The 26,096-nt window shown below is 40.5% G+C and overlaps 2 protein-coding genes across 2 annotated transcripts; both read right to left on the bottom strand.

The window, feature by feature from the left end:
* Positions 1 to 1,852: 1,852 nt before the first annotated feature.
* Positions 1,853 to 3,246, bottom strand: LOC128737506 (borealin-like). Its single transcript, XM_053832159.1, has 4 exons — positions 3,103 to 3,246; positions 2,892 to 3,044; positions 2,554 to 2,829; positions 1,853 to 2,488 (listed from the first exon to the last, which is right to left on the bottom strand). The coding sequence occupies exons 2-4, from the start codon at positions 2,992 to 2,994 to the stop codon at positions 1,887 to 1,889; spliced, it is 981 nt and encodes a 326-aa protein (XP_053688134.1). The 5' UTR covers positions 2,995 to 3,044; positions 3,103 to 3,246; the 3' UTR covers positions 1,853 to 1,886.
* Positions 3,247 to 15,927: 12,681 nt separating this feature from the next.
* Positions 15,928 to 25,681, bottom strand: LOC128734000 (zinc finger protein 271-like). Its single transcript, XM_053827950.1, has 4 exons — positions 24,114 to 25,681; positions 17,358 to 18,748; positions 17,124 to 17,212; positions 15,928 to 17,067 (listed from the first exon to the last, which is right to left on the bottom strand). Exons 1-4 carry the CDS (start codon positions 25,231 to 25,233, stop codon positions 16,656 to 16,658), a joined length of 3,012 nt encoding a protein of 1,003 aa, XP_053683925.1. The 5' UTR covers positions 25,234 to 25,681; the 3' UTR covers positions 15,928 to 16,655.
* Between the last annotated feature and the right edge of the window lie 415 nt (positions 25,682 to 26,096).

The raw sequence follows: 26,096 nt of genomic DNA on the forward strand, positions 1-26,096 counted from the left end.
TGATGCTTATATTGAAGAATCGCCCCTTGATTCTCAACCTGCACATTCGAGGATTGATTGGCCACCACCCAATCACCCGTTTGCGCATCTCGCCCATCACTATGAGAGAAGTACCCAGCTCATGTGTGTTACCGCAGCTCTGGTAGATGGTATGTCCATCTCTGAACGTACGTACCGTTGAGCTCTTCCAGCACACTTCCTGCAGCACTACGACGTCGAACTTGCGGCTCTTCAATACGTTGGAGAGCACTCGAGTGCTCGCTTGGAAGTTGAGAGAACGGCAGTTCCTTGTCCCAAGTTTCCAATCCATAGTCCTTTTTCGTCGCGTGGGTCTATTCCGATTGTTCCAGTAAGAATTTATTTGTTCTTCGTTCCGTGCCTTAGTATTTTTCGTGGTGATGGCTTGCAAAGCCTGCTACACCAACCCCCTGTTTCGCCGGAGGGCCAACGAAGCTCGAATGAGCCCTCCTTTCCTGTCAGCATACGACCTTGGCTTCCACCGGGGTTGGTTACCCGATCTCCACCAAAATTGCTCGTATCCCGGCTGATACCACGAGGAGGTAGCAATAGGAGTTGCTGAATAAGAGGCTATGAACCACTGTAGGGTCTATTTTATGGCTACACGTGCACAAGGCACCGACGGTACGGATTATTCAGCCGTTTACCAGCCAGGCGAAATACGTATCTGTCGTAAATAAAATAGACATAGTAGAATTAAATTAGATAAGTTTTCTTCTTTTTAATTTTAGGTTTTAATTTCTTGTTTAGCTTAGAATTGCGCAAGAACATTAATCTTTTGAGAAGAGTGATATAAATGGAACTCCTGGCAAAATTGAACGCAGTTATAAGGAGCATCATTTACCCTTTCCATTTTTAGTTGGAATGAGTAACATCTTGATTCAAATGAAAATCCCCAATGAAGGCAGTGTTCGATTGAATGAAGCTAAGTATAATGCTTTTCAATTCGTCATCCGGATTAGCGAATCGTCGAATTATTGGGTGTCAGATTAGAGGCATACTGTAGAGTAATACGGGTTATTGAATTTAACTATTACAGTTGGAAAATTTATCTATGTCATAGAAACCTCCCAGTTTGTTTCGAGGTATGACGCTGGCCTAATAAGCCAGTCATCGTATCTTCGAATCTCGACTACTGAGTTTCGATAACGGAATGTAGCACCTAGGCTTTTGGCTTTGCTTTGTCATAGAACCCATTCACAACTTTCGGCCTACTCAATTGTTGGGTATTTATATGCTGTCCTTACTCGCTACCGCTCGTTCGGACTCAGCTAAGGGATGACTCCTACTAGTCAGTAAACCTAGAAAAACGCATGCACCTAAATAGAGGTGATTTCTGTGGGGGGGGGGGCAGCCCGCCGGCGCTTCCGATGCGGGTCGCCCTGGATCATCTAGGAAACGTTTGCTACTAACACGATAAAATGGGTGCCACATTTTGTAATAAGCGTAACTCATTTGCGAAAAAAGAAGTGTAATTTACTGACTCGTTATACGGGTTACTCGCAAAATATTTTTCTGGATATTGGTTCTTTCTTGTCAATAGTTTTCTGGCAAATAGTACTTTCTGAAAATGGGTTTTCTGGAATTCAATACTTTCTGGGAATTGGTTTTCTGGAATTTAGTACTTTCTGGGCATTGGTTTTCTGGAGAATGATTCTTTCTGGGGAAAATCCTTCGGTATTTTATTTTCTAGTGTTTAGTTTTCTAGAGAAAGTCGGACAACCAGATCAGTAGCTGAAGTTAGGAGCAGGAGCAGAAGAAAAAATCTTTATCTAAAATCAATGAACATTTTATTACTATTAAAAAATTATTTTAAAAATTGATAGTTGATCATACAAAACACAAAAAAAAATCAAATCACTTCACGATCATTGAAAATTGTGTTCCTCTGCTATTTGCATTATTTTGTTCAAGTTCATCTGCAACGTTTTAAGGTGTTCTAACGTGTCCGAGTCGATCTTTTGCACCAGTCCCGGATCAAAGGTATCCATTTCGGTCGGCCGAATGGACAGGATGCCATTGGCAACCGGTATGTTAACGTTGGCCATGCTCTCCATCGTTGCGGTTGTAATGACCGGACTGCCGGTAACCGAGTAGATGCTTTCTCCAATGCGAGCGTGTCGCATAATCGCCAACGGTGTATTCGGTTGAACTTTTGGCGCAATCAAACTCATTGCGCGATCAGCACTGACGGTTTGAAGCCGATTATTGGCCACGGGAGTACGAAATTTCGGACGCGAGTGTCGCGAATCATTGGCGAATAAAGTGTTACTTCCACCGAAGGTTTTCTTCGGTTTTAATCCAAGCAAAAGAGAAGAGTGTCCCGTAGATGGTGTTGCATGGCTTGAAAAGGATTTGCTACGACGACGGTTTATTACGGCCGACGCCAATGGACCACACTGGCGACTTTTGGTGGAGGAAAGCGTATCTGAAGGAATGCTGTTTATAGCACTATCCTCTGTCTGGTAGCCTATGTGTTGAGTAAGTAAGAAAATGTCTGTGCAGGTAATTTGAAGCATAAAATTAAATGCTTACCATCATCGGACTTCGAATGTTTTGTGGTTTTATCTTGTGTTGTTTTATCTGAGCTTTGTGAAAAATCATTGGAATCCAACACACTCATCGAATCGCCTGGTTCCATCGCCAGCTTTTCTAAATCGGCTAAAGTATTAACTCCCATTAATCTTAGATCACCCATTCGCATCTGCAAGACATGCTTGGGCATTCGATTTTTGATCGCTTTAATCATCCTGATTAGCTCTTCTTTCTCGTCGGTATACTTGGATTCCAGTGAAGCTAGTTCACAATCAGCTGCAAAGTGTAAATTTTATAGAGTAAGTTTTACAATATTTTATCAAATTGGTTGACACTACCAAGAATATCGAATTCCCTTAGTTTGGCGTTTATTTTTTCTTCCTGGAAGCTAGTTCGGTTGCGCTTGGTATTTCCATTACGGGACGGCTTTGTACGAACCATTTTTGTGTACTTATACAATAAGGCAAGCGAGATAATCACAAAAGCGCTTTCTATACAATGGATATCGTTATTATAAGAGGTAAACCGCCAATAAATACTATAACTTACCGAGTCAGTCTTCTCAAAAATCAGTCTTAGATTTCACGAAATCGTTATACACAAAAAAAACTATTATCCAAGCACATTAGGTAGCAGACACTGCATTTAAATAAACCACTTAAACCAAACAAACCTTCAAACACAACCAGAAAAATTACAATTTCCACCAGCACCAGCTGTTTCTGGATTTAAAGTTCTCTTTCTAAAAATGTTGCTCGATTGCTCTGTTCTTTTACAGTGTTGTCAGTATAGTCAGTATGGCCATTTTAGTGAGCGATGGGAAAACTTCCATTAGTTATACCTCACAGTTATCAGTAAAAAATATCGCTAGGGCTGTGACCCGTTTAGCGATATTTTTTATTTGACTCCCCAATTAACAACGGTAGCTGAATTTCAAGAGCAATGGCTGTTTACGGGTTGGTTTAAGGTGATAAAAGCTGCATAAAGTAAGCACTCAAATGGTGTTTAAATAAGCGATGTTTAAGCTACTTCAAGTTTTTCAAACCAGTTCTCTCCCAAAAGCTGATAAACAAGCTTAATAGCAAATTTTTCTGCTAAACAATCTGCTTCTAAACAGCCATAAACATCAAACCGTTTTACGGCTGCCTAAAGGTGTTAAAATGTAGAGTCGAGACTTTCATTGACTCACAGCTTTCAAACTACTTTAAGGCTGCTTAAGGGTGTTAGAGTGGCTTTACAAACTTCTACCAAGTTTTCTTTCAGTTTCAGTTCTGAGTTTCGCAACTCTGGTGACAGCAAAAGTTTGCCAATTATCGACATTATCGACTGCTTCACGCTAGGCGTGCTATGTTTCAGGTGTAAAGATATTCTCACTGTCTGTTCTGCAGATGCAAATGGGGCGGATCATACGGTGAGTGCTTATGGAAAATATGGCGGGTTCAATTCCCGGAAAAAGACATGCATATGCCCGGTGGGCCCCCAGTAAAAATTTCGTCGTTACACAAAATAAGATTTTCCATAATTTTTATTTCTGTTAAACTCATACAGAGCTGTCATTCTACGGCTCACGAATGTTCAATTGCTGGGGTCCATGATTTATGAAATCATCTGATTTGATGATTGAAAACTAAACTTCAAATGGGACTGTTGGGGCTCCAATTTTAAGCCAAAATTTCTCTTTAAATCAAACTTATTCTACGACTCACGAATGTTGAATTGCTGGGAGCCAAGATTTATTAAATCATCCGATTTGATCATTGAAAATTTAGCTCTGTTGGGGCTTCAATTTTAGAACAAAATTTCTAGACTAATCTCATGCTTTTAGTCTTAACCTTGAAATGCGGTCATACATATATACACTCAAGTCGCTTTTTACGTGAAGGATACGTGCCGCGTAAATCAAAACCGCGTAAATTCCGAAATTCGCGTAAAAAACCGCGTAAATTTCGAAATTCGCGTAAAAAAAACCGCGTAAACTCCGAAATTCGCGTAAAACAAACCGCGTAAATTCCGAAGTTCGCGTAAAAAAACCGCGTAAATTCCGAAAACCGCGTAAAAAAACCCGCGTAAATTCCGAAATTCGCATAAGAAAACCACGTAAATTCCGAAATTCGCGTAAAAAACCTCGTAAATTCCGAAATTTGCGTAAAAAAACGCGTAAAAAGCGACTTCAGGGTAATGATATTTTTTGAAACGATGGTTATACAATTGATGAAGGGACGGTAGGGGAAAGAAATGAAATTTTTTTGTGAAGGAGGGGGAAGAGCCAAAAGGTGAGGAGGAGGGGAGGATATTGGTAGCTACGCTTAACAAGTACCGTGAATTCGGGTGAAATTGATCACTTTTTCGAGTATTTTTCAAATATCTTTGAATAGAAACAATTAAGGAAGATGATTCAATTTTAAAATAAGTACTGTAGTGCTGGCTACACGACAGTATCATCTATATCTTATATAAATAATTTTATTTTAGATAAAACTTAATGTAATCGTGAAATTGAAAATTTACAAACAACGGGTGAAATTGATCACGTAGAAATCAAGACGATATTGCTATTAAACCATACGCTCTGACAGCAATAAGATAACGTGCAGTATAAAATCTGGCGCAATCGAGATATTGCCTGCATGTAGGCAACAATGTCGCGTACAGCAACTAGCACAAAAACCAAACAGTCAGCTCTACATTAGCATGGTTGATGCATCTGCTAAATAAATAAGAACGATAGAAAAGATATTAAGCCAATTTTAGCATCGTAATCGTTTGTTTTTGTTTAAACATTACTGTATATATGTGTAAAAGTTCGATTTTCCTATACAATCTTCACCAATCTAGTGAAACAAATAATTTATTTTTCCTCATATACGGGAGCTTGACTGTCTCTTTGAATGTGTAGTTGCATTTCGCTATGTAAGCACAAACCGATCTCTTGCACTCTCATGCAACTGCCATATGGAGCGTTTGTAAAATTTGTGCGAAGTATTGTCTGTCTTTTGCACCCTTTTATAAATCTCCATTCTGCTTCACAGAAAGAATAAACTTTCGCAGGTGGCAGCTCCATTTCGCACCCATAGTGATCTAGAAATCTATGTTGCCTCAGTTCATGATGTTATCAATCGTTTTATTTCGTAAAAGGTCAAATTAAACAATTTCTGTCGCATTATTTTATTCATGGAAATTATCAAAGCACAGCCAGATAATTAGAGAATCGAATTAGTTCTATTAAAATTTCCTTCTGCAACGAAATTTGTGTTAACAGCAAGGAGTTTTATCGGGCATGTTGAAAATTGCGATTCGATCAAAATAGTAAATTTTAAAAAATAAAGCCATTTCCAAGATCAATCTTGCTGAAAGCCAAGTGACTTTGACCTGTAACTCAATCTTTATATGGATGGGTGCATATTCAGCTTTATGAATCAGTATAAACGTAGAATAAAGAGTTTTTTACTCGTTTGTCCAAGGTGATCAATTTCACCCGACTGATCAATTTCGCCCGAATCGACGGTAGTCGTTTTGACTCCTACCTTTTGTCCAATGCTGGAAGGTGCATGAGTCGAACCAAGCTATAATCTGAGATTATAAGCGACGTGTCTAGTTGGGTTATAGACACAAATTGTGCCTCTTCCTACGTCTATTGTAGATAACCATCGACCGAGAAGTTTAAATCTAACTGGTTTTACTGGCCTTTACCTGCCAGTAAAAACCAGTTAGATTTAAACATCTCGGTCGATGGTTATCTACAATAGACGTAGGAAAAGGCACAACCCCATATCCTGACAATGATGCTGCGAACTGTTTCGTACAGCTGCTCGCTCCCCGCTTTTAGAAGTTCAGCCAGAATATTATCCTTTCCAGTAACCTTGCCGTTTTTCAGCTCACTGATTGCCTTCATAACTGTAGGGAACATGCCCGGCTAAATAAATTAACGAGTTAATGAGTCTAGATCGATTGAATCATTTGTTTCAGTGCAACTAAAATTCATACATACATACGGCATACCGAAAGTTCAAAAGAACGAGAGAACGAACATACATTGTGTGACTCGAGACTCTCACAGACTTCGTGAAATGAAATAGTACGACAAAGAGGGAGATCTAAGATCGCCCGAAAAGAGACGCACGGATATGAGAGTATTAATATCGTACCCGAAACGAGCGCGTCAGTTTTTGGACGAACGTAGACGTTAGCGGACGTGGTTGGCTCGGGCGGAGGCAACCAAGACGGACACTACAATGGCGCAGAACAAAAAGGAAAACGCTCCCAAAGTGCGTGAGTATAGTGTACTATATAGTGGCGTCTGGCAAACGCCTATTTGAGAAAAAAATTAAAAGACGTTTGTGCGCGTCTGTTTGTTCTGCCTCTGGGAAGGCAGAATACGTTATTTAAATATGCTGATATGCCTAGCTTGTGTGCTTTTGAGAAGGCTGAAAAATTCGCTTGTGTGCGATAATTCCCCTGAGAGGGATGTTCTAGTAATTCGCTTGTGCGCGTTTTACTTTATTTAATACGCTGATATGCGTAGCTTGTGCGCCTCTGGGAAGGCTATGAGAAATCGCTTGTGTGCGATAATTCCCCTGAGGGGGATCTAGTAATTTGCTTGTTCTCATTTTACTTTATTGAAACACGCTGCTACGCGTAGTTTGATGACCTTTGGCAAGGCGGAATACATTGAACTACTCTGGTATGTGTAACTTGAGCGCCTCTGGCACTGTTGTGGAAAAATTGCTTGTGTGCAATAGATCCCCTGAGAGGAATCGTCTAGTAATTCGCTTGTGCGCGTCTTACGTTATTAAAATACGCTGGTGTGGTAGTTTGATCGCTTCTGGGAAGGCTGTGGAAGATCGCTTGTTTGCGATAGTTCCCCTGAGAAGAATTATCTAGTAAGTTGTGCGCGTTATTTTGCCAACTTTTACCCGACCTCATATTTCTCTATAAGTATTGAGTTCCTATGAAAAGGACGGAATACAGTTTAATAACATTTTAATAACCGAAGCACGATTTTCTCACATTTTGGTATGAGGATGATGACGAAAATGATTATGGTAATGACGGAAATGAAATGATGAAGCAGGAAAATGGTGACGATAATGATGAGAAAAATGATGGAAATAACGAAACTGATTATGGGAATGACGAAGATGATAAAAAGATTACGAAAATGATTATGATAATCACGGAAATGCTGATCCACCAAACTGATGATGGTAATGACGAAAATGATAGTAATGGTAGAAATGATGACTATAATGATGAAACTGATTATGGTAATCGCGAAACTGATGAGCATAATAACAAAACTGATGATGATTTTGATTATTCTGATTGTTTTGATGGTATTCGATCCTATTGATGATGTTTGATCATGATAATGATTTTGATAATGTTGACGATTTTAAGAATTTTGATGGTGTTGATCATCTTGATGTGATCATTTTGTTTATGTTGATGATATCGATGATGTTAATGACTACCCTTGAGGTGATGGTGGCTACCCCCATACATACATACATACATACATGATATCGATGATGTTATTGACTTGGATAATGTTAGCGATATTTATGACATTGCGGGTGTTGAGGAATTTAATGATGTGGGTGGTGTTGATGATATCGATTATTTGATAATTTGGATCATTCTGATGATTTTGATGGTGTTAAAGATCTTGATGACAATAATTTGGATATGATGATTTTCAGTGGTTTTCAAAATCTTAGATACGTTGATGATTTTGATGATGTTGATGGTGTTGAGAATTTTGACGAGTTGATTTTGTTACCGATGATGTTGATGACTTCGACGACTTTGACGATAAGGATGATGTTGATATCGATGATTTTGAAACTGTTGACCTGCATGATATTGATGATTTCGATTGAGTTGAGGATTTCGATGGCGTTGATATTTATGGTGATGTTAACAATTCTAGATCGATGCTCATTAAGGACACTGGGCTTCTTACAGTGAGTCAGATGTTGGGCTCACCGTGTTCGTTCGAAATTTGATAACTTACGGCAATTTCTTTAGTGGAACTCCTTATGAAATCTTTGCCGTAGCATTGAAAATTTGCATGCAGATAATGAAAAATGTCAGTGACCTCAAACGGGTTTTAGAGCCCAGAGTCTAATTTGGCTGATTCTATATCTGTCACCCAGACGATAAACCAACAGATATCGGTAACGAACGATCAAAAAGGATGTACAAAACCGGAAAGACTTAGGAAAGTGGTTTTGTGTCATATTTATCAATAGAGTAGGGGAAGGGGTGAATGTAGGGAACATGCCCGGCTAAATAAATTAACGAGTTAATGAGTCTAGATCGATTGAATCATTTGTTTCAGTGCAACTAAAATTCATACATACATACGGCATACCGAAAGTTCGAAAGAACGAGAGAACGAACATACATTGTGTGACTCGAGACTCTCACAGACTTCGTGAAATGAAATAGTACGACAAAGAGGGAGATCTAAGATCGCCCGAAAAGAGACGCACGGATATGAGAGTATTAATATCGTACCCGAAACGAGCGCGTCAGTTTTTGGACGAACGTAGACGTTAGCGGACGTGGTTGGCTCGGGCGGAGGCAACCAAGACGGACACTACAATGGCGCAGAACAAAAAGGAAAACGCTCCCAAAGTGCGTGAGTATAGTGTACTATATAGTGGCGTCTGGCAAACGCCTATTTGAGAAAAAAATTAAAAGACGTTTGTGCGCGTCTGTTTGTTCTGCCTCTGGGAAGGCAGAATACGTTATTTAAATATGCTGATATGCCTAGCTTGTGTGCTTTTGAGAAGGCTGAAAAATTCGCTTGTGTGCGATAATTCCCCTGAGAGGGATGTTCTAGTAATTCGCTTGTGCGCGTTTTACTTTATTTAATACGCTGATATGCGTAGCTTGTGCGCCTCTGGGAAGGCTATGAGAAATCGCTTGTGTGCGATAATTCCCCTGAGGGGGATCTAGTAATTTGCTTGTTCTCATTTTACTTTATTGAAACACGCTGCTACGCGTAGTTTGATGACCTTTGGCAAGGCGGAATACATTGAACTACTCTGGTATGTGTAACTTGAGCGCCTCTGGCACTGTTGTGGAAAAATTGCTTGTGTGCAATAGATCCCCTGAGAGGAATCGTCTAGTAATTCGCTTGTGCGCGTCTTACGTTATTAAAATACGCTGGTGTGGTAGTTTGATCGCTTCTGGGAAGGCTGTGGAAGATCGCTTGTTTGCGATAGTTCCCCTGAGAAGAATTATCTAGTAAGTTGTGCGCGTTATTTTGCCAACTTTTACCCGACCTCATATTTCTCTATAAGTATTGAGTTCCTATGAAAAGGACGGAATACAGTTTAATAACATTTTAATAACCGAAGCACGATTTTCTCACATTTTGGTATGAGGATGATGACGAAAATGATTATGGTAATGACGGAAATGAAATGATGAAGCAGGAAAATGGTGACGATAATGATGAGAAAAATGATGGAAATAACGAAACTGATTATGGGAATGACGAAGATGATAAAAAGATTACGAAAATGATTATGATAATCACGGAAATGCTGATCCACCAAACTGATGATGGTAATGACGAAAATGATAGTAATGGTAGAAATGATGACTATAATGATGAAACTGATTATGGTAATCGCGAAACTGATGAGCATAACAAAACTGATGATGATTTTGATTATTCTGATTGTTTTGATGGTATTCGATCCTATTGATGATGTTTGATCATGATAATGATTTTGATAATGTTGACGATTTTAAGAATTTTGATGGTGTTGATCATCTTGATGTGATCATTTTGTTTATGTTGATGATATCGATGATGTTAATGACTACCCTTGAGGTGATGGTGGCTACCCCCATACATACATACATACATACATGATATCGATGATGTTATTGACTTGGATAATGTTAGCGATATTTATGACATTGCGGGTGTTGAGGAATTTAATGATGTGGGTGGTGTTGATGATATCGATTATTTGATAATTTGGATCATTCTGATGATTTTGATGGTGTTAAAGATCTTGATGACAATAATTTGGATATGATGATTTTCAGTGGTTTTCAAAACCTTAGATACGTTGATGATTTTGATGATGTTGATGGTGTTGAGAATTTTGACGAGTTGATTTTGTTACCGATGATGTTGATGACTTCGACGACTTTGACGATAAGGATGATGTTGATATCGATGATTTTGAAACTGTTGACCTGCATGATATTGATGATTTCGATTGAGTTGAGGATTTCGATGGCGTTGATATTTATGGTGATGTTAACAATTCTAGATCGATGCTCATTAAGGACACTGGGCTTCTTACAGTGAGTCAGATGTTGGGCTCACCGTGTTCGTTCGAAATTTGATAACTTACGGCAATTTCTTTAGTGGAACTCCTTATGAAATCTTTGCCGTAGCATTGAAAATTTGCATGCAGATAATGAAAAATGTCAGTGACCTCAAACGGGTTTTAGAGCCCAGAGTCTAATTTGGCTGATTCTATATCTGTCACCTAGACGATAAACCAACAGATATCGGTAACGAACGATCAAAAAGGATGTACAAAACCGGAAAGACTTAGGAAAGTGGTTTTGTGTCATATTTATCAATAGAGTAGGGGAAGGGGTGAATGTAGGGAACATGCCCGGCTAAATAAATTAACGAGTTAATGAGTCTAGATCGATTGAATCATTTGTTTCAGTGCAACTAAAATTCATACATACATACGGCATACCGAAAGTTCGAAAGAACGAGAGAACGAACATACATTGTGTGACTCGAGACTCTCACAGACTTCGTGAAATGAAATAGTACGACAAAGAGGGAGATCTAAGATCGCCCGAAAAGAGACGCACGGATATGAGAGTATTAATATCGTACCCGAAACGAGCGCGTCAGTTTTTGGACGAACGTAGACGTTAGCGGACGTGGTTGGCTCGGGCGGAGGCAACCAAGACGGACACTACAATGGCGCAGAACAAAAAGGAAAACGCTCCCAAAGTGCGTGAGTATAGTGTACTATATAGTGGCGTCTGGCAAACGCCTATTTGAGAAAAAAATTAAAAGACGTTTGTGCGCGTCTGTTTGTTCTGCCTCTGGGAAGGCAGAATACGTTATTTAAATATGCTGATATGCCTAGCTTGTGTGCTTTTGAGAAGGCTGAAAAATTCGCTTGTGTGCGATAATTCCCCTGAGAGGGATGTTCTAGTAATTCGCTTGTGCGCGTTTTACTTTATTTAATACGCTGATATGCGTAGCTTGTGCGCCTCTGGGAATGCTATGAGAAATCGCTTGTGTGCGATAATTCCCCTGAGGGGGATCTAGTAATTTGCTTGTTCTCATTTTACTTTATTGAAACACGCCGCTACGCGTAGTTTGATGACCTTTGGCAAGGCGGAATACATTGAACTACTCTGGTATGTGTAACTTGAGCGCCTCTGGCACTGTTGTGGAAAAATTGCTTGTGTGCAATAGATCCCCTGAGAGGAATCGTCTAGTAATTCGCTTGTGCGCGTCTTACGTTATTAAAATACGCTGGTGTGGTAGTTTGATCGCTTCTGGGAAGGCTGTGGAAGATCGCTTGTTTGCGATAGTTCCCCTGAGAAGAATTATCTAGTAAGTTGTGCGCGTTATTTTGCCAACTTTTACCCGACCTCATATTTCTCTATAAGTATTGAGTTCCTATGAAAAGGACGGAATACAGTTTAATAACATTTTAATAACCGAAGCACGATTTTCTCACATTTTGGTATGAGGATGATGACGAAAATGATTATGGTAATGACGGAAATGAAATGATGAAGCAGGAAAATGGTGACGATAATGATGAGAAAAATGATGGAAATAACGAAACTGATTATGGGAATGACGAAGATGATAAAAAGATTACGAAAATGATTATGATAATCACGGAAATGCTGATCCACCAAACTGATGATGGTAGTGACGAAAATGATAGTAATGGTAGAAATGATGACTATAATGATGAAACTGATTATGGTAATCGCGAAACTGATGAGCATAATAACAAAACTGATGATGATTTTGATTATTCTGATTGTTTTGATGGTATTCGATCCTATTGATGATGTTTGATCATGATAATGATTTTGATAATGTTGACGATTTTAAGAATTTTGATGGTGTTGATCATCTTGATGTGATCATTTTGTTTATGTTGATGATATCGATGATGTTAATGACTACCCTTGAGGTGATGGTGGCTACCCCCATACATACATACATACATACATGATATCGATGATGTTATTGACTTGGATAATGTTAGCGATATTTATGACATTGCGGGTGTTGAGGAATTTAATGATGTGGGTGGTGTTGATGATATCGATTATTTGATAATTTGGATCATTCTGATGATTTTGATGGTGTTAAAGATCTTGATGACAATAATTTGGATATGATGATTTTCAGTGGTTTTCAAAATCTTAGATACGTTGATGATTTTGATGATGTTGATGGTGTTGAGAATTTTGACGAGTTGATTTTGTTACCGATGATGTTGATGACTTCGACGACTTTGACGATAAGGATGATGTTGATATCGATGATTTTGAAACTGTTGACCTGCATGATATTGATGATTTCGATTGAGTTGAGGATTTCGATGGCGTTGATATTTATGGTGATGTTAACAATTCTAGATCGATGCTCATTAAGGACACTGGGCTTCTTACAGTGAGTCAGATGTTGGGCTCACCGTGTTCGTTCGAAATTTGATAACTTACGGCAATTTCTTTAGTGGAACTCCTTATGAAATCTTTGCCGTAGCATTGAAAATTTGCATGCAGATAATGAAAAATGTCAGTGACCTCAAACGGGTTTTAGAGCCCAGAGTCTAATTTGGCTGATTCTATATCTGTCACCCAGACGATAAACCAACAGATATCGGTAACGAACGATCAAAAAGGATGTACAAAACCGGAAAGACTTAGGAAAGTGGTTTTGTGTCATATTTATCAATAGAGTAGGGGAAGGGGTGAATGTAGGGAACATGCCCGGCTAAATAAATTAACGAGTTAATGAGTCTAGATCGATTGAATCATTTGTTTCAGTGCAACTAAAATTCATACATACATACGGCATACCGAAAGTTCGAAAGAACGAGAGAACGAACATACATTGTGTGACTCGAGACTCTCACAGACTTCGTGAAATGAAATAGTACGACAAAGAGGGAGATCTAAGATCGCCCGAAAAGAGACGCACGGATATGAGAGTATTAATATCGTACCCGAAACGAGCGCGTCAGTTTTTGGACGAACGTAGACGTTAGCGGACGTGGTTGGTTCGGGCGGAGGCAACCAAGACGGACACTACAATAACCTCCTCCTGTCTTGGTGGCTCCACAGCTTGGCCGTCGCTCACAATTCGTATCCTGTACCTGCTGATGTTCGTGTTTACTTCTCTATTCAACAGCATCTGGAAATACACTTCCACCATGCTGTTACCGTCATTTTGTCCCATAATAACTCCTTCAGGGCGAACCTAACGTACCTGTAATGAATGTCAAAAAATTGTGCCCATTCGTGACCAATAGCCGCCATTATCGCTCGTGGAAAGCTGGATAGTATTCAAGTAACATGTGCGTGACGATGTTTTTGTGGGAAGGAATTATATGTGTGACTCTACATACCAAAATCCGAATTTTCAACTCAAAGGTTAAATCTGCATTACTGTACGTAGCATTCGAGCGCGAATAGCTATGGAAAATATATGAGAATAGATATCCAGATAAGCTGACGATGCTGATCAAAGCTATCACTAAAATGACTGACGTGCTACATGCGCGTTTCGGGGACACTCTCGAGATGTACACTGTCACAACAAACTTTACGACGGCGAAGGCGAATGTACGCCAGAATGACAGCATAGGCAAGGAGGGTTGGGTTGATTTTTATCCAAAAGTCAAATACATATATACGAAGTAGAAACCCATCAGCTTAACCCGCCAAAACGGGTAAGAAGATTAAACGACGCGTTGAAGCTGGAAATCAGACCTCCTTTACTCCCCGCAGGAAGTGGCGATAGCCCGTTATCGATCCCGCCCAACAAATTATTGTCTTCCAGTACTATCGGTTCTGGGTTGCCGTTCTCCAATTTCCTCTAACACCAACTGAGCGTGCATCTTTCTCGACAACGTACATCCATCGGGTGCGGGATCTGCCCCGAAGTGCACAACTTCTTCCTGGTGCGTCACACTCCATTTTCCATTTTGCCACCAAGTATAATAGATCGTAAAATATTACGCTTAAAAACCCCAAGTACTCATCGACCGGCTTCCTTAGGCGTCCATGTTTCATGTTACAGAACAGAATACGGCATAGCATCTTATATGCAGAATTGAACAATGTAATGCCTCGATTCTTTTTATAAAAACTCAAGTCGCCTTTAAAATAGAGCAAACGAGGTCTCTATAAGATCCTGACAATGATCCGGTAGATTCCTTCGTACAGTAGTTCGCTGCCCGCTTTTCAAAGTTCAGTCGGAATACCTTCCTTCCCAGCAGCCTTAGCGTTTTCCAGCTCTCTGATTGCCTCCTTACCCTCCTCCTCTGTTGGTGGCTTCACAACTTGGCCAATTGCTTTCGGAATTCTAATCATACACCTCGGGAATTCCTAGTGCACACCTGGCAAAAGTTGAGAAGCTACGGTAGGCCGGCCATGTCGCAGGGTTGCCGGAGAGGGTTGTCCTCTTCAAGGACCTCACCGTTCCCAATGTGCTCATCCTGATCGAAGCTGACTTGCGAGTATTAAGATGCTCAATGAATTGGCGATTAGTAACCCAGGACCGAGGAGTGGAGTCCTTTTTGTGGGCTTATCGCCGCAACGAGTATACTTTGCTCTATTGGGATACTGCCCGGATTTATGCTCTATTTTACACTATATTTCTGTGCTTTATCGTTATTGAGTAAGCGATAAACTTGTGTTTTTTATGCGTGCTTGTGTGTTTCCTTTGAAGCATGACTTTCAAGGAGGTAAGGAGGGGCCTGAGAATCCGGCCTTAAGTTACGCGACACGGAATGGCCTTGATGATAATGAATGGAGGCTTACTTTGTTTGTTTGCAACCTGATTATACTGGTGCTTCTAGCCGCATTCTCTATGCGTCTGTATGTAGCACCGTCTGAGGTAGAATATATTTCAATAGTTCACAATCAATTTATTTTGACAAACCGTAATTGTGTTCAGATTTTGATTATTCTTGCTGCTCCCAAGCTGACGGCTTCCGCTTATCTATACACTCTGAGGATAACTAGATATTATTACACTTTATTTCAGGAGATTTAATTTTATTTCGGACTCCAATTTATGAAACCTCCAATTTTGGTGATTCATTTTTCAGTAGTGTGGAATTTAATTTTCAAATAATACAAATATACATACTTTGTGAAAAATCTAACATCTTCCGTGTCTAAATATAAAAAAAACTATGCATTCAGCTTTTTTCTTCGCTGGAAACGCTCTATCATACACTGGAAAAATGGGGGGGAAAGGAAAAATGCTGATGATACTCACTCAACATACACACAATCGTTCCGCAATCAAATTTTTCACTTTTCGCATTCATCCAAATAACAAAAAATAATGTGTACACGATTCGTTACAGTTACAGGGTAAGCCCTTCGAATAGTAACCAGCACACAAATGGCTCACTGAGCGAAAGGCGAACACCAATAACATAAAATGATTTTGCTTAGCGCTTTGCGTTCCTAATTATCTAGTTTAACCATTTATATTTGTAAAACCATGTGAAATATGGAAATTTATTCCATCACGTACTTATCATATAGCTACTACATAAGATGCGGTTAGGTGATCCGCAATTTTTGTAATCTGCTTAGATGGATGGTCGTGGGAGTCTATGACTAAAATCATCATTGAACTGAATTATTCCTACCAGGTGGTATGTTCCAACCCTCGTACATCAAGCTCCGTATGGTGTGCATCTTGTCCGGTATTGTCGGTTCAATATGATAAATATACACCTGGCATTACCAACTAATCACATGAACAGGGCGTGAGGACAATGCGTTACTCACTGAGGTACCACGTGCACAAAATTTGTTTCTATCTAAACATCCAGCGGTTCTATGCCATGCTCCAGCTTTTGATGCCGTATCAGACCACTTTCATCCAAAAAGCTGGCATCGCATAAATGGCACTGCAGCACTCTTACTTCTCCGTGTGTATTTCGATGTGCTTTCAAACTATCAGACCGGGTAAAACTTTTTCCACAGACTTCGCATTCATATGGCCGTTCTCCGGTATGCGTTCGAAGGTGAATTTTCAGTGACTTGGGCCACGCAAACTCCTTCCGGCACACGTGACACCTATGTTTCGATTTGTGTTCAACTGGTTCTGAGCCCACGCCCCCACCGCCACTCGTCCGTGATGCACTGTCCTCGTTCTCATAGCTATTGTTGTTATCGTTCTCTTCCTGCTCTTCCCCTGGTTCCTCGTTTTGACCATTCTGACCATCCTCCCTACAAATAGAAGGTGGTTCTAAAATGTGAAAGGTACAGCAGAGCAACCAAACTACCCTTCCTGCTCATCTTCTTCCTCCTCTTCCTCCTCCTCCTCGTCATCGTCGTCATCAGAATCTTCTTCCTTCACCATCACTTCAATGACCTGAAAGAATAGTATATGAGATGGTTGTTTATTTTCTGAACCAACAAAGCGGCCAGTACATGCAATTTCTATTTTTACGCATATAATGATTGGAAACGCAATTCCAACGTAAATGTTGGAGCGTTACATTACCACTACCGCTCACCTGTTCGTCTTCACTCTCGTCGTCCTCTTCTTCCTCTTCCTCGTCGTCATCGTCGACCTCTTCAACAATTTCCACAGCTCTACCGGCCAAATGGTTATTCATCTGCAGGTGTGCATCTTGCTTCTCCGGAAGTACTCCATTATAGTTTGCATTAGAATATACCGGCTGTGTCCTGGCATCATCGTCCGATTCCTCTGCAGAACTCCGACCATCGATATCTTCGTTCGACCTCGTTGTCATCAATCCATGTCCCAGCATGAAAGCTTCCTGCCTATGAATCTTCTCATGTGTTTTTAAATAGTCAGACCGGATAAACGCCATACTGCACATGCTGCATTTGTAAGGCTTTTCTCCCGTGTGTAATCGAAGATGCATTTTGAGTGTAACCGCCGTAACAAAAGTTTTGTCACATTCGGAACATTTGTACCGTCCATCGTCAGTTCGCTGAAATTCTATCCTTTCAGCGAGAGCATTCGTCATTGGGCTGATCGGGGACTTGGTCTTTGCGATCCGTCCAGCAATGCTGGTATCTGTAGTTGAATCGTCGTCGTCTTCGATCACATCACCATTCGTTTCGGCCAATGCTTGTCGATGGCGCTTGGATTTGAAATGCTCCTTCAGATAGTCGACACGATTGAACGATCGGTCGCAGATATCGCAGAAAAATGGTTTCTCCTCCGTATGGGTAAGCGCATGTTTCCGTAATGAATCACAATGGGTGAACACCTGGTCGCAAATCTTACACGCATACTGTCCGTCACCAGCTTCGACAAAGTGATAATTTTCCGGCAGCAATCCTGCGCGACCGATTGTCATCTTTTGAGGGCTTGTTGAATCGCTGCTATCCGAAGCACCGACTGGAATCACCGAATTTTTGCCCATCATCGTCAACGGTGGCATCACTCCCGGACCGTCCTTCCAGTGCACTTTCATGTGTCGTTCAAGATAATCCGACCGGATAAACGATTCCGGGCAGTGGTTGCATTTGTAAGGTTTTTCGTTGGTATGAATTCGGAAGTGAATACGAACGGTCTGCTGATGCGAGAACACGCGCTCGCACACGGTACACATAAATTTTCCGTCATCTGTTCGAATGCAATACTCCTGCTGATCCGGTGGTTTTCTTTCCTCCGGTGGTTTCAGCAGAGAGATTCCGGTCGACTGCGGCCTAGCACAAATAGGCTTCAGTAACGATACTGATGACGATGAACTTTGGGCAGTTGAGGTGCTTATAAAGCTGGCCGCACCAAAGGCTAACGTTGAAGTGTCGATCGCTCCCGGTGCGCCAGGATCTTCACCGTTGTCCTCGATGTGTTTTTTCAGGTGATTTTTCAAGTAGTCTGATCTTATGAAAGCTAAACTACACAACGGACATTGGAACGGGGTGATAGCTGAAACGGAAGAAAAGTCAAGATATCAGTAAAGGTAGCTCAACTTCTATAATGGGAATAAAAATACCAATTGAAGCTGTCTGAATAGCACCTGTCTCAGTCAAGAGAAATTAGAAAATGTTATGTATGGAGCACTTCTAGAGCTAGTTATTATCTACAACATTGCTGAGCCAAACATTGCTATATCTCCTGTATGTGCGGGGCTATGAAATCCTTCTACTTGCAGAATGATCCTCACTTGGCTACAAACGGATTTGCATCGAAAAAATCCTTACTGTGAATGATGCGCTTTCCTACACTTTTAGCCTTTCTTCAATCTACCTGCCCTTTTAGGATGATCATTCAGTACACCTCTTTAGTGTAATTTATTTGCTTACAAGAAACTAAAGACGTTGTTCACGATTCAATCCTACGAAGTGTTATACGAATATTAAATAGAATAGAATATACGTCACTAGGCAAGAAACCTGGACGCATTGCCCCCTGCATAATAATAATTCCTAATGTTAGTGTTGCAGTCGGGCTCTTGCCAGTGATTCTTTACCTCTTTAGCGGGAGATGGAAATTTTTCCGAAACGCTTAACTATCGCTAAATTTAATACCCCCATTTATTCGATCCCCGTAAGCCCGTCATAGAAGTTGTGTAACCACCAGCGCGTTTTACATTTACTACCATCTAGTAAAACATGGGCGAAATTTGCGGATAAATTACAAGGCCTTTTATGGGGAATAAATTTCAAAACTTTAATTACTGCACTCAGTGCACCGATATTGCTTATTTAACTATAACAGCCTCAGCCTCAGTTCTCACCGGGAGAGCGCTCTTGACGCACCATTCAGTGTGAACTGTAACTGCGCCGTAAATACTAAAGAATGCCTTAAAATATCATTTTTATCAATTTGCGTTTGCGTATCATATTTATCAGTTTCTTAGAGTTCGTAGTTCATCTAAGAGTTAAATCATCAGACCACAGTTGCACATCCTCGGTGGTATCGCATTTCGAAGATTTTTGCGTGATTTGTAGCACCTTTAGATAATTTACAGAAAACTGCTGACCAGTTAATAAACGACACACATTAATTTACTTAAGGACTTGATCAAAACTTAAAAAAATTTGTCATTGGACGCACGAAAATAGTCGAAAAGACCATTCATTGTGACAGTTTGATTTGAAATGATATTCATCTTTTAAATACCATGTGACTATCCCGACTATCCAGTTAAATATTACTGTCAGGTAATAGTTCATTAATTAGTTAACGTTTTCTGTACCTTGCAAGTTTTCATAGCACTCCGCTTTTCATTAACTAGTATAAAACAGCAAATCAAACGTCCGTAACCTATTTTTTGGGCTATTATTATTATTATTTAACCTTCTCTGTCCCAGGGGTGTTTTGTTGGATTACAGTTTTTGATCATGTAAAAAAGCTTTAAATTAGCAATTGGTCAAACGCAACTATACAGCTTGTTAAACAATGTTTTTACTACGTTATAAAACCAAAATATCCATATTTGAATGCCTCAAAAATTTTCCCGGCCAATTTTAGTATCGGAAGTCATGGAGCACCTGTGCTACCATGGGACAGAGAGGGTTAATTGCTCTAACGTCTTGTGACAAGGCTTACGTTGCATGGCAGCGCCGTAGCCTATAGTTGGCTAGACTGGCCCCCGCCAACGGCGCTAGCTCTTGCGGGCGCTAAAAAGGGCTTATATTCAGTAATGCATCAGCAATAACATATGCCATAAAAAACTGGACTGATTTTAGCCATTTTTCATGCCACGTTATCAGATGTTTTGCATGTAACAGCCATGGCTGAAACAATAAAAAAACTGCACTTGATGCTTTGTTCGTACTGCCAGCTCCATCCCGCAACGAAGAAGTTGGACATGGTGAAGTACTTGACTTCCTACCCGCTGAACAGAATCTGTTTGCTTGAACAAAAGCCTGGTTCCGGACGCCCGGCAGTACTGCGCGACCGTAACGTGCAGCAGAAGCTGAAAATAAAATCTTAGAGCAAGATGGTCTCATCGTTCCGCACCATAGGATTTCAGGAAAATCTGTTTCATTGAATTAACTTTTGTATTTTTTTTTTTTCGTCATTCGAAATGAGTCCATTTTTCCAATATATACCTACGTTAAGTGCAGTTAAGTATTGGATGAGAAGCGAATACAAAAGAATGAGAAAACACTGATTTAGGCAACGAGAGGCGCCAAATTGGACTTGTGCCAAGGGCGCCACAATGTCACGCTACGGCTCTGCATGGCAGCTAATCTCCAGTTCCGTGGGCACCCAGTGCTCGCCAGATCTCACTTCACCTTGTTACCACCTTGCCACCTCGCTCGCTGTGCCCCTCTTGTGCAATATTGAATAGCATGTAGGAAAGACCATCTTCTTGTCGAAGTCCCGAATTCCAAAAATTCGAATGAATGTCGCATCCATCCGAGATTCTCACACAACATTGGTAGGTACCCATCCATTGTAGCCATGATACGTTTAGTAAGCTTACCCGGAAAGCCGTTTTAGTCCAAAATTTTTCATAGCTCTTGTCGGTTTATAAGTACTGTCATATGCGGCTTTGAAATCGATGAACAGGTGATGCGTGGAGACTCGGGATTCGCGACACTTCTGGAGGATCTGCCGTAGGGTGAATATTTGGTCCGTTATAGACCGACCCTCCATGAAGCCAGCCCCTGATAACTTCCCACAAATCTATTGGTTATTGGCAATAGTCGATGGAAGATGACTTGGGACAGCACAGCACGTTGTCGACGGCATTCAGGATAGTGATCGCTCGGTAGTTCTCTCAATGCAGCTTATCCCCTTTCTTGTGGATAGGACAAATAACCCCGTCTTTTCACTCCTCCGGTGATCGTTCCGTATCCCAAATCTTGATAATCAGTTGATGCAGACAGCCGGCCAACTTGTCGCGTAGTTTTCGGTTACATCCAGTTGTTACAGTCGCGCTAGATTATAACGTGGCGGGCACCGATGTTGTACAACAGATAATTTTTGATGTATCCTTACTATAACTAGGTAGTGATCCAAATCAATGTTAGCGCCTGGATAGGTTCTGACGTCGATAATGTTTGAAAAGTGCAGACCATCTATCAGAACGTGGTCGATATGTGATTCCGTCTGGTTGGAGGATCTCCAGATGTGCCGATGGTAGAGGTTATACTGGAAGAAGATACTACGTATGGTTATGTTCTTGGAGGCTGTGAAGTCAACAAGTCTTAGAACGTTTTCGTTCGTTTGCGGGTAAGTGCTGAACTGTCCAATTACCGGATTAAGTTCCTCCTCCTGACCAACCTGAACATTACAGTCCCCGATGATGATTTTGACATTATGTCTTGAGTAGCGGTCGTAAGAGCGGTGCACGGTAATTATGCTGATATTAAAGAATCGTCCCTTGATTCATAAATGGCACACTCTGGAGTTAATCGGCCACCACCCGATCATCTGCTTCTGCATCTGGGCCCAGCTCGTATGTATTGCCGCAGCTCTGGCAGATGGTATGACCATCCCTGTACGTACGCACCATCGTTCCTTTCAAACATATCTCCTGCAGCGCTACGATGCCGAACTGGCGGCTCTTCACTTCTTTTAGAAAGCTCGTGGGAACTTCCGAGGAAATTTGGGGACCGACAGTTCCATCACAGACTAACAGACGTAACACTGAAGTCTCACTTCATCGTCCATAAAAACACTCATTTCAAATTTTCTCTTAAGCCCAGACTCAAACAAAAGTCATTATCTTCAGGGTTAGTTGAAAATTTTCGGTGAAATAATGAAACTGATGAATATATCGCGTAACGTTTCAGCTTACTACTCTTCAGCTATCGTCTGACGCCTGTAAATATTTGGTAATTAACATTTTACCCTCAACTTGATCAACTGCTTAATTCTTTGATTTTAAGTCACCGCAAAATCACTATCTTCAGGTTTAGTTGAAAATTTAAGCGTTCGATTAATTCAACTAATCGAATAACAAAAAATAATCGAATGGTTTTTAATCGAATACTACTACCACGAATAATTGTATTCGATTAGTACAGACAACGCTCGCCGATTAATCGAAAATCAAATAATTATTGAAAATTTCGGACCGTTTACCAACCCAACCGGTTTGGATTAAACCGTCACTATTCTTTGAGTGCGATTGATTCTTCACTCTGACAATTGCTGTGTCATGTCATATGCAAAAAGATTCTGTCTACCTTGTTTTCATACAACAGCTTCGAATAAAATTGACATAATAATAAATTAATAAATAATAGTTTAATTATTTCAACATATCGAAATGATTGGTTACAAGGAAGGGATGGTTGTTCTATATTACGAACACATTTTACGTTCAGGACATCAAGTTCGTCTTGGTTCAATGGGCAAACGATCCAATCGAATATAAACAATCGAAGAGGGGTACTTGTAACACTTTTACAAAATTATTTACGCACAGGATATCAACTTGGTCATGGCAGCCTCCCAGTTGGCCTCGAAGTAAGACGCTGGTCTAATAAACCAGTCGTCGTATGTTCGAATCTCGGCTGGGAGAGGCTGTTACAGTCAATAGGATCGTAGCACTGACCCCGCACTCTCCTGTATTCTAACAGCTGGTTGCGAAGTCTGTCGTATAAAAAACAGGTCAAATTTCGATAACGGAATTAGCACCCAGGCTTTGCTTTTTTATCAACTTGGTCTAGACTTAATCGAAACAAATAATTTCTGATGTGTTGGATGGGGAAACTTAGTCACTTTTTTCTAAACACGAGCAAAAGCAAAGCAAAAGCATGCTTACATGTGATTGGTTGATTCGCTAATTATTGACAGTGCGCTTATTGAGATTTGACAAATTCCTCTTAAATTATCTTCATCAATCAATGTATAGAAAGATTTCTGATCGACAGATGCAAATACCTCTAAAATCCATTAAAGTTGGTTGCATTATAAACGTGCAAAACGTAACCTTTTTTCTTTACTGGTGCATTTCTCGTACATCTAAAGTGCACCCCAGTACAGAAAACAAAAACGTAGTACTACGTTCAAATTGTAATAACAATGTTCTGTAACTGTACAGTAACATTTATTGAAAAAAAATCTGCTGCTTTTTAGGAAACAAGTTCAAAACATTATACACATTCGTCATTCTATTACGTGAAGATCGTACCAATCATTCCCAATGCATTTGAAAATCCACTTTGTAAAACTAATTGCAGTGTTTGTTTGAATTGAATTCAACTAAGAAATTAAAATTACTTATAAAGCGAGAATATTTACAAAAAATACTCCATTTTTGACGTTATTCTTTACAAAATTCATGTAGTTTTATAAAAAGCATCGAATAATGCAACGTTCTACTCACCAGTATGGGTGCGCAAATGCTCCATCAAGGTCGTTTGTTCTGAGAAAGTCTTATCGCACCGCGGACACTGCATCTGATCATTATCTGCTTTGGAAACCTGAGCCATAACCGCTGCCAAGTGACTTTTCTGCTCTGCGCTTTCCTCTCGTCTGTTCTTGTTCTGGCTATCGCTGTCGGAAGAGCTGGCAGCTCCATCATCCGCTTCTTCGTCTTCGCTAGATTCTGCCCTAGAAACCGAATTGGACGGAACCAAATCTTCCAGTTTTTTTAGACTGATACGCGGCCGCTTCGACGATTCCGATTGAAAGCCGTTTTGTCTGAAATCCAAAGTTTTCAAATGGTTGGATCGGTGACACTGCAGAAAATCCTGTCGTATAAAAGACTTTGGGCATAAATCGCATCGGAATGGTTTTTCGCCTAAATGGCGTTTCATGTGAGCAACTAGCAAATCACGGGAATTGAACGAATCATCGCAATAAGTACAGGCAAATTTTCCATTTTCATGCTCCTCCCCGACAGAATCGTTATCCGAGGAGGCTTCTCTACGGCCGACATTTCCGCCATGTTCAGTACGAATATGCCTCAGTAGGCCACGATTAGTAGCGAATACACCGGAACATGCCACACAGGTAAAAACCTGTTCATTCGTTTCATGGGACTTCATTATATGGTATTTGAGATAATCGGATCGTACGAAAGACCTATCGCACATTTCGCATTTGTACGGCTTTACGTTGGTGTGAGTGCGAAGATGCACCGTGAGGGATTTCAACCAGGTGAAGGTCTTGTTGCAGTACTCACAATTGTACACTTGTTGGTTTGTCCGTTCTGCCGTTCTCGATAAAATTGATTCCGCTGTAGCTATAACATCTTCATCTTCGTCTTCGCATGTATCCGCAAAACCCATTCTGCCATCGTTACCCATTTCCGGTGGACAATCCAGTGAATCATCATCAGACGCCATACTTGTGAGAAAATTAATGTGGTCCTCATCGATTCCGACGACGATTTCCTGGTCAGATCCACCATTTTCATCATTTGCCATCGTTCCGCCTTGTTGCTGCTGATTATACTCGTACACGTCCACATCTTTTTCCTGTTTTACCTCAACCTCGTTCATTACGTAGTCACTACGCTCAAAGCGAACCGAAATTCAACGCAAAAAGATCCGTCGTCACCGTGCGAAATTACCTTCTTACTTTTCTTTGTCTTCGTCAATCGCCTTCCAATGATTTCCTCCGTGAAAAAATTGCTTAATCGGTGTGCAGTATCCTAACCGTGTGTGACAGCGATATCGAAGAAAAAATCCGTAACTCCGTGAAGAATCAAAACATTACACCTTCTCAAACAGCAACAATTGCGAATAAAAAATCACTTTTCCCTGCTTCGATTGCACACAAAAGCTTCCACTTCCGGTTTGCGGAAGCACGCGGAAAATTGACCGAAAATGCTGAATCTAGAGCACGCCCGTTACACACCAAGGTTACTGCGATTCTCCTTTACCGTCCCGAGATGTGTGTTCCGTCCATCCGTAAGCATCAGCAACCCGTCGGTCGTGGTAATCTCGTCAGCATCTCAGTCAAACGCAGTTCTCGCATACATATGAAACGAGCAATATTTTGGACGAAAACATTACACGACCACTCTTACAACAAACGTCACAAATGTCAAACGGAAATCAAAAACCTTAAAAACGGCTATCAAATACTACGTAACAGCTGAATGTTAATCGATTTTTAATTTGGTAACGACGATTATGGTAGCCACCAAGGGGTTTCCAACAGCAATGATTACTACGCACCTTCGAAAAAAGTTACTTTTGAATACTTTACTGATTACCTCTGATTACCAGTAATCAATCTCTTGTGATTACTATAAATTAATCATGATTACCAATTATTATTATTATTATATTTTATTTAAGAAACTTTACCACTGTTGTGGTATTCATGTCTAAATTAAAATGATTACCAATGATTACTT

Source organism: Sabethes cyaneus, chromosome 2 (genome assembly GCF_943734655.1).
Source record: "Sabethes cyaneus chromosome 2, idSabCyanKW18_F2, whole genome shotgun sequence".
Lineage (NCBI taxonomy): Eukaryota > Metazoa > Arthropoda > Insecta > Diptera > Culicidae > Sabethes > Sabethes cyaneus.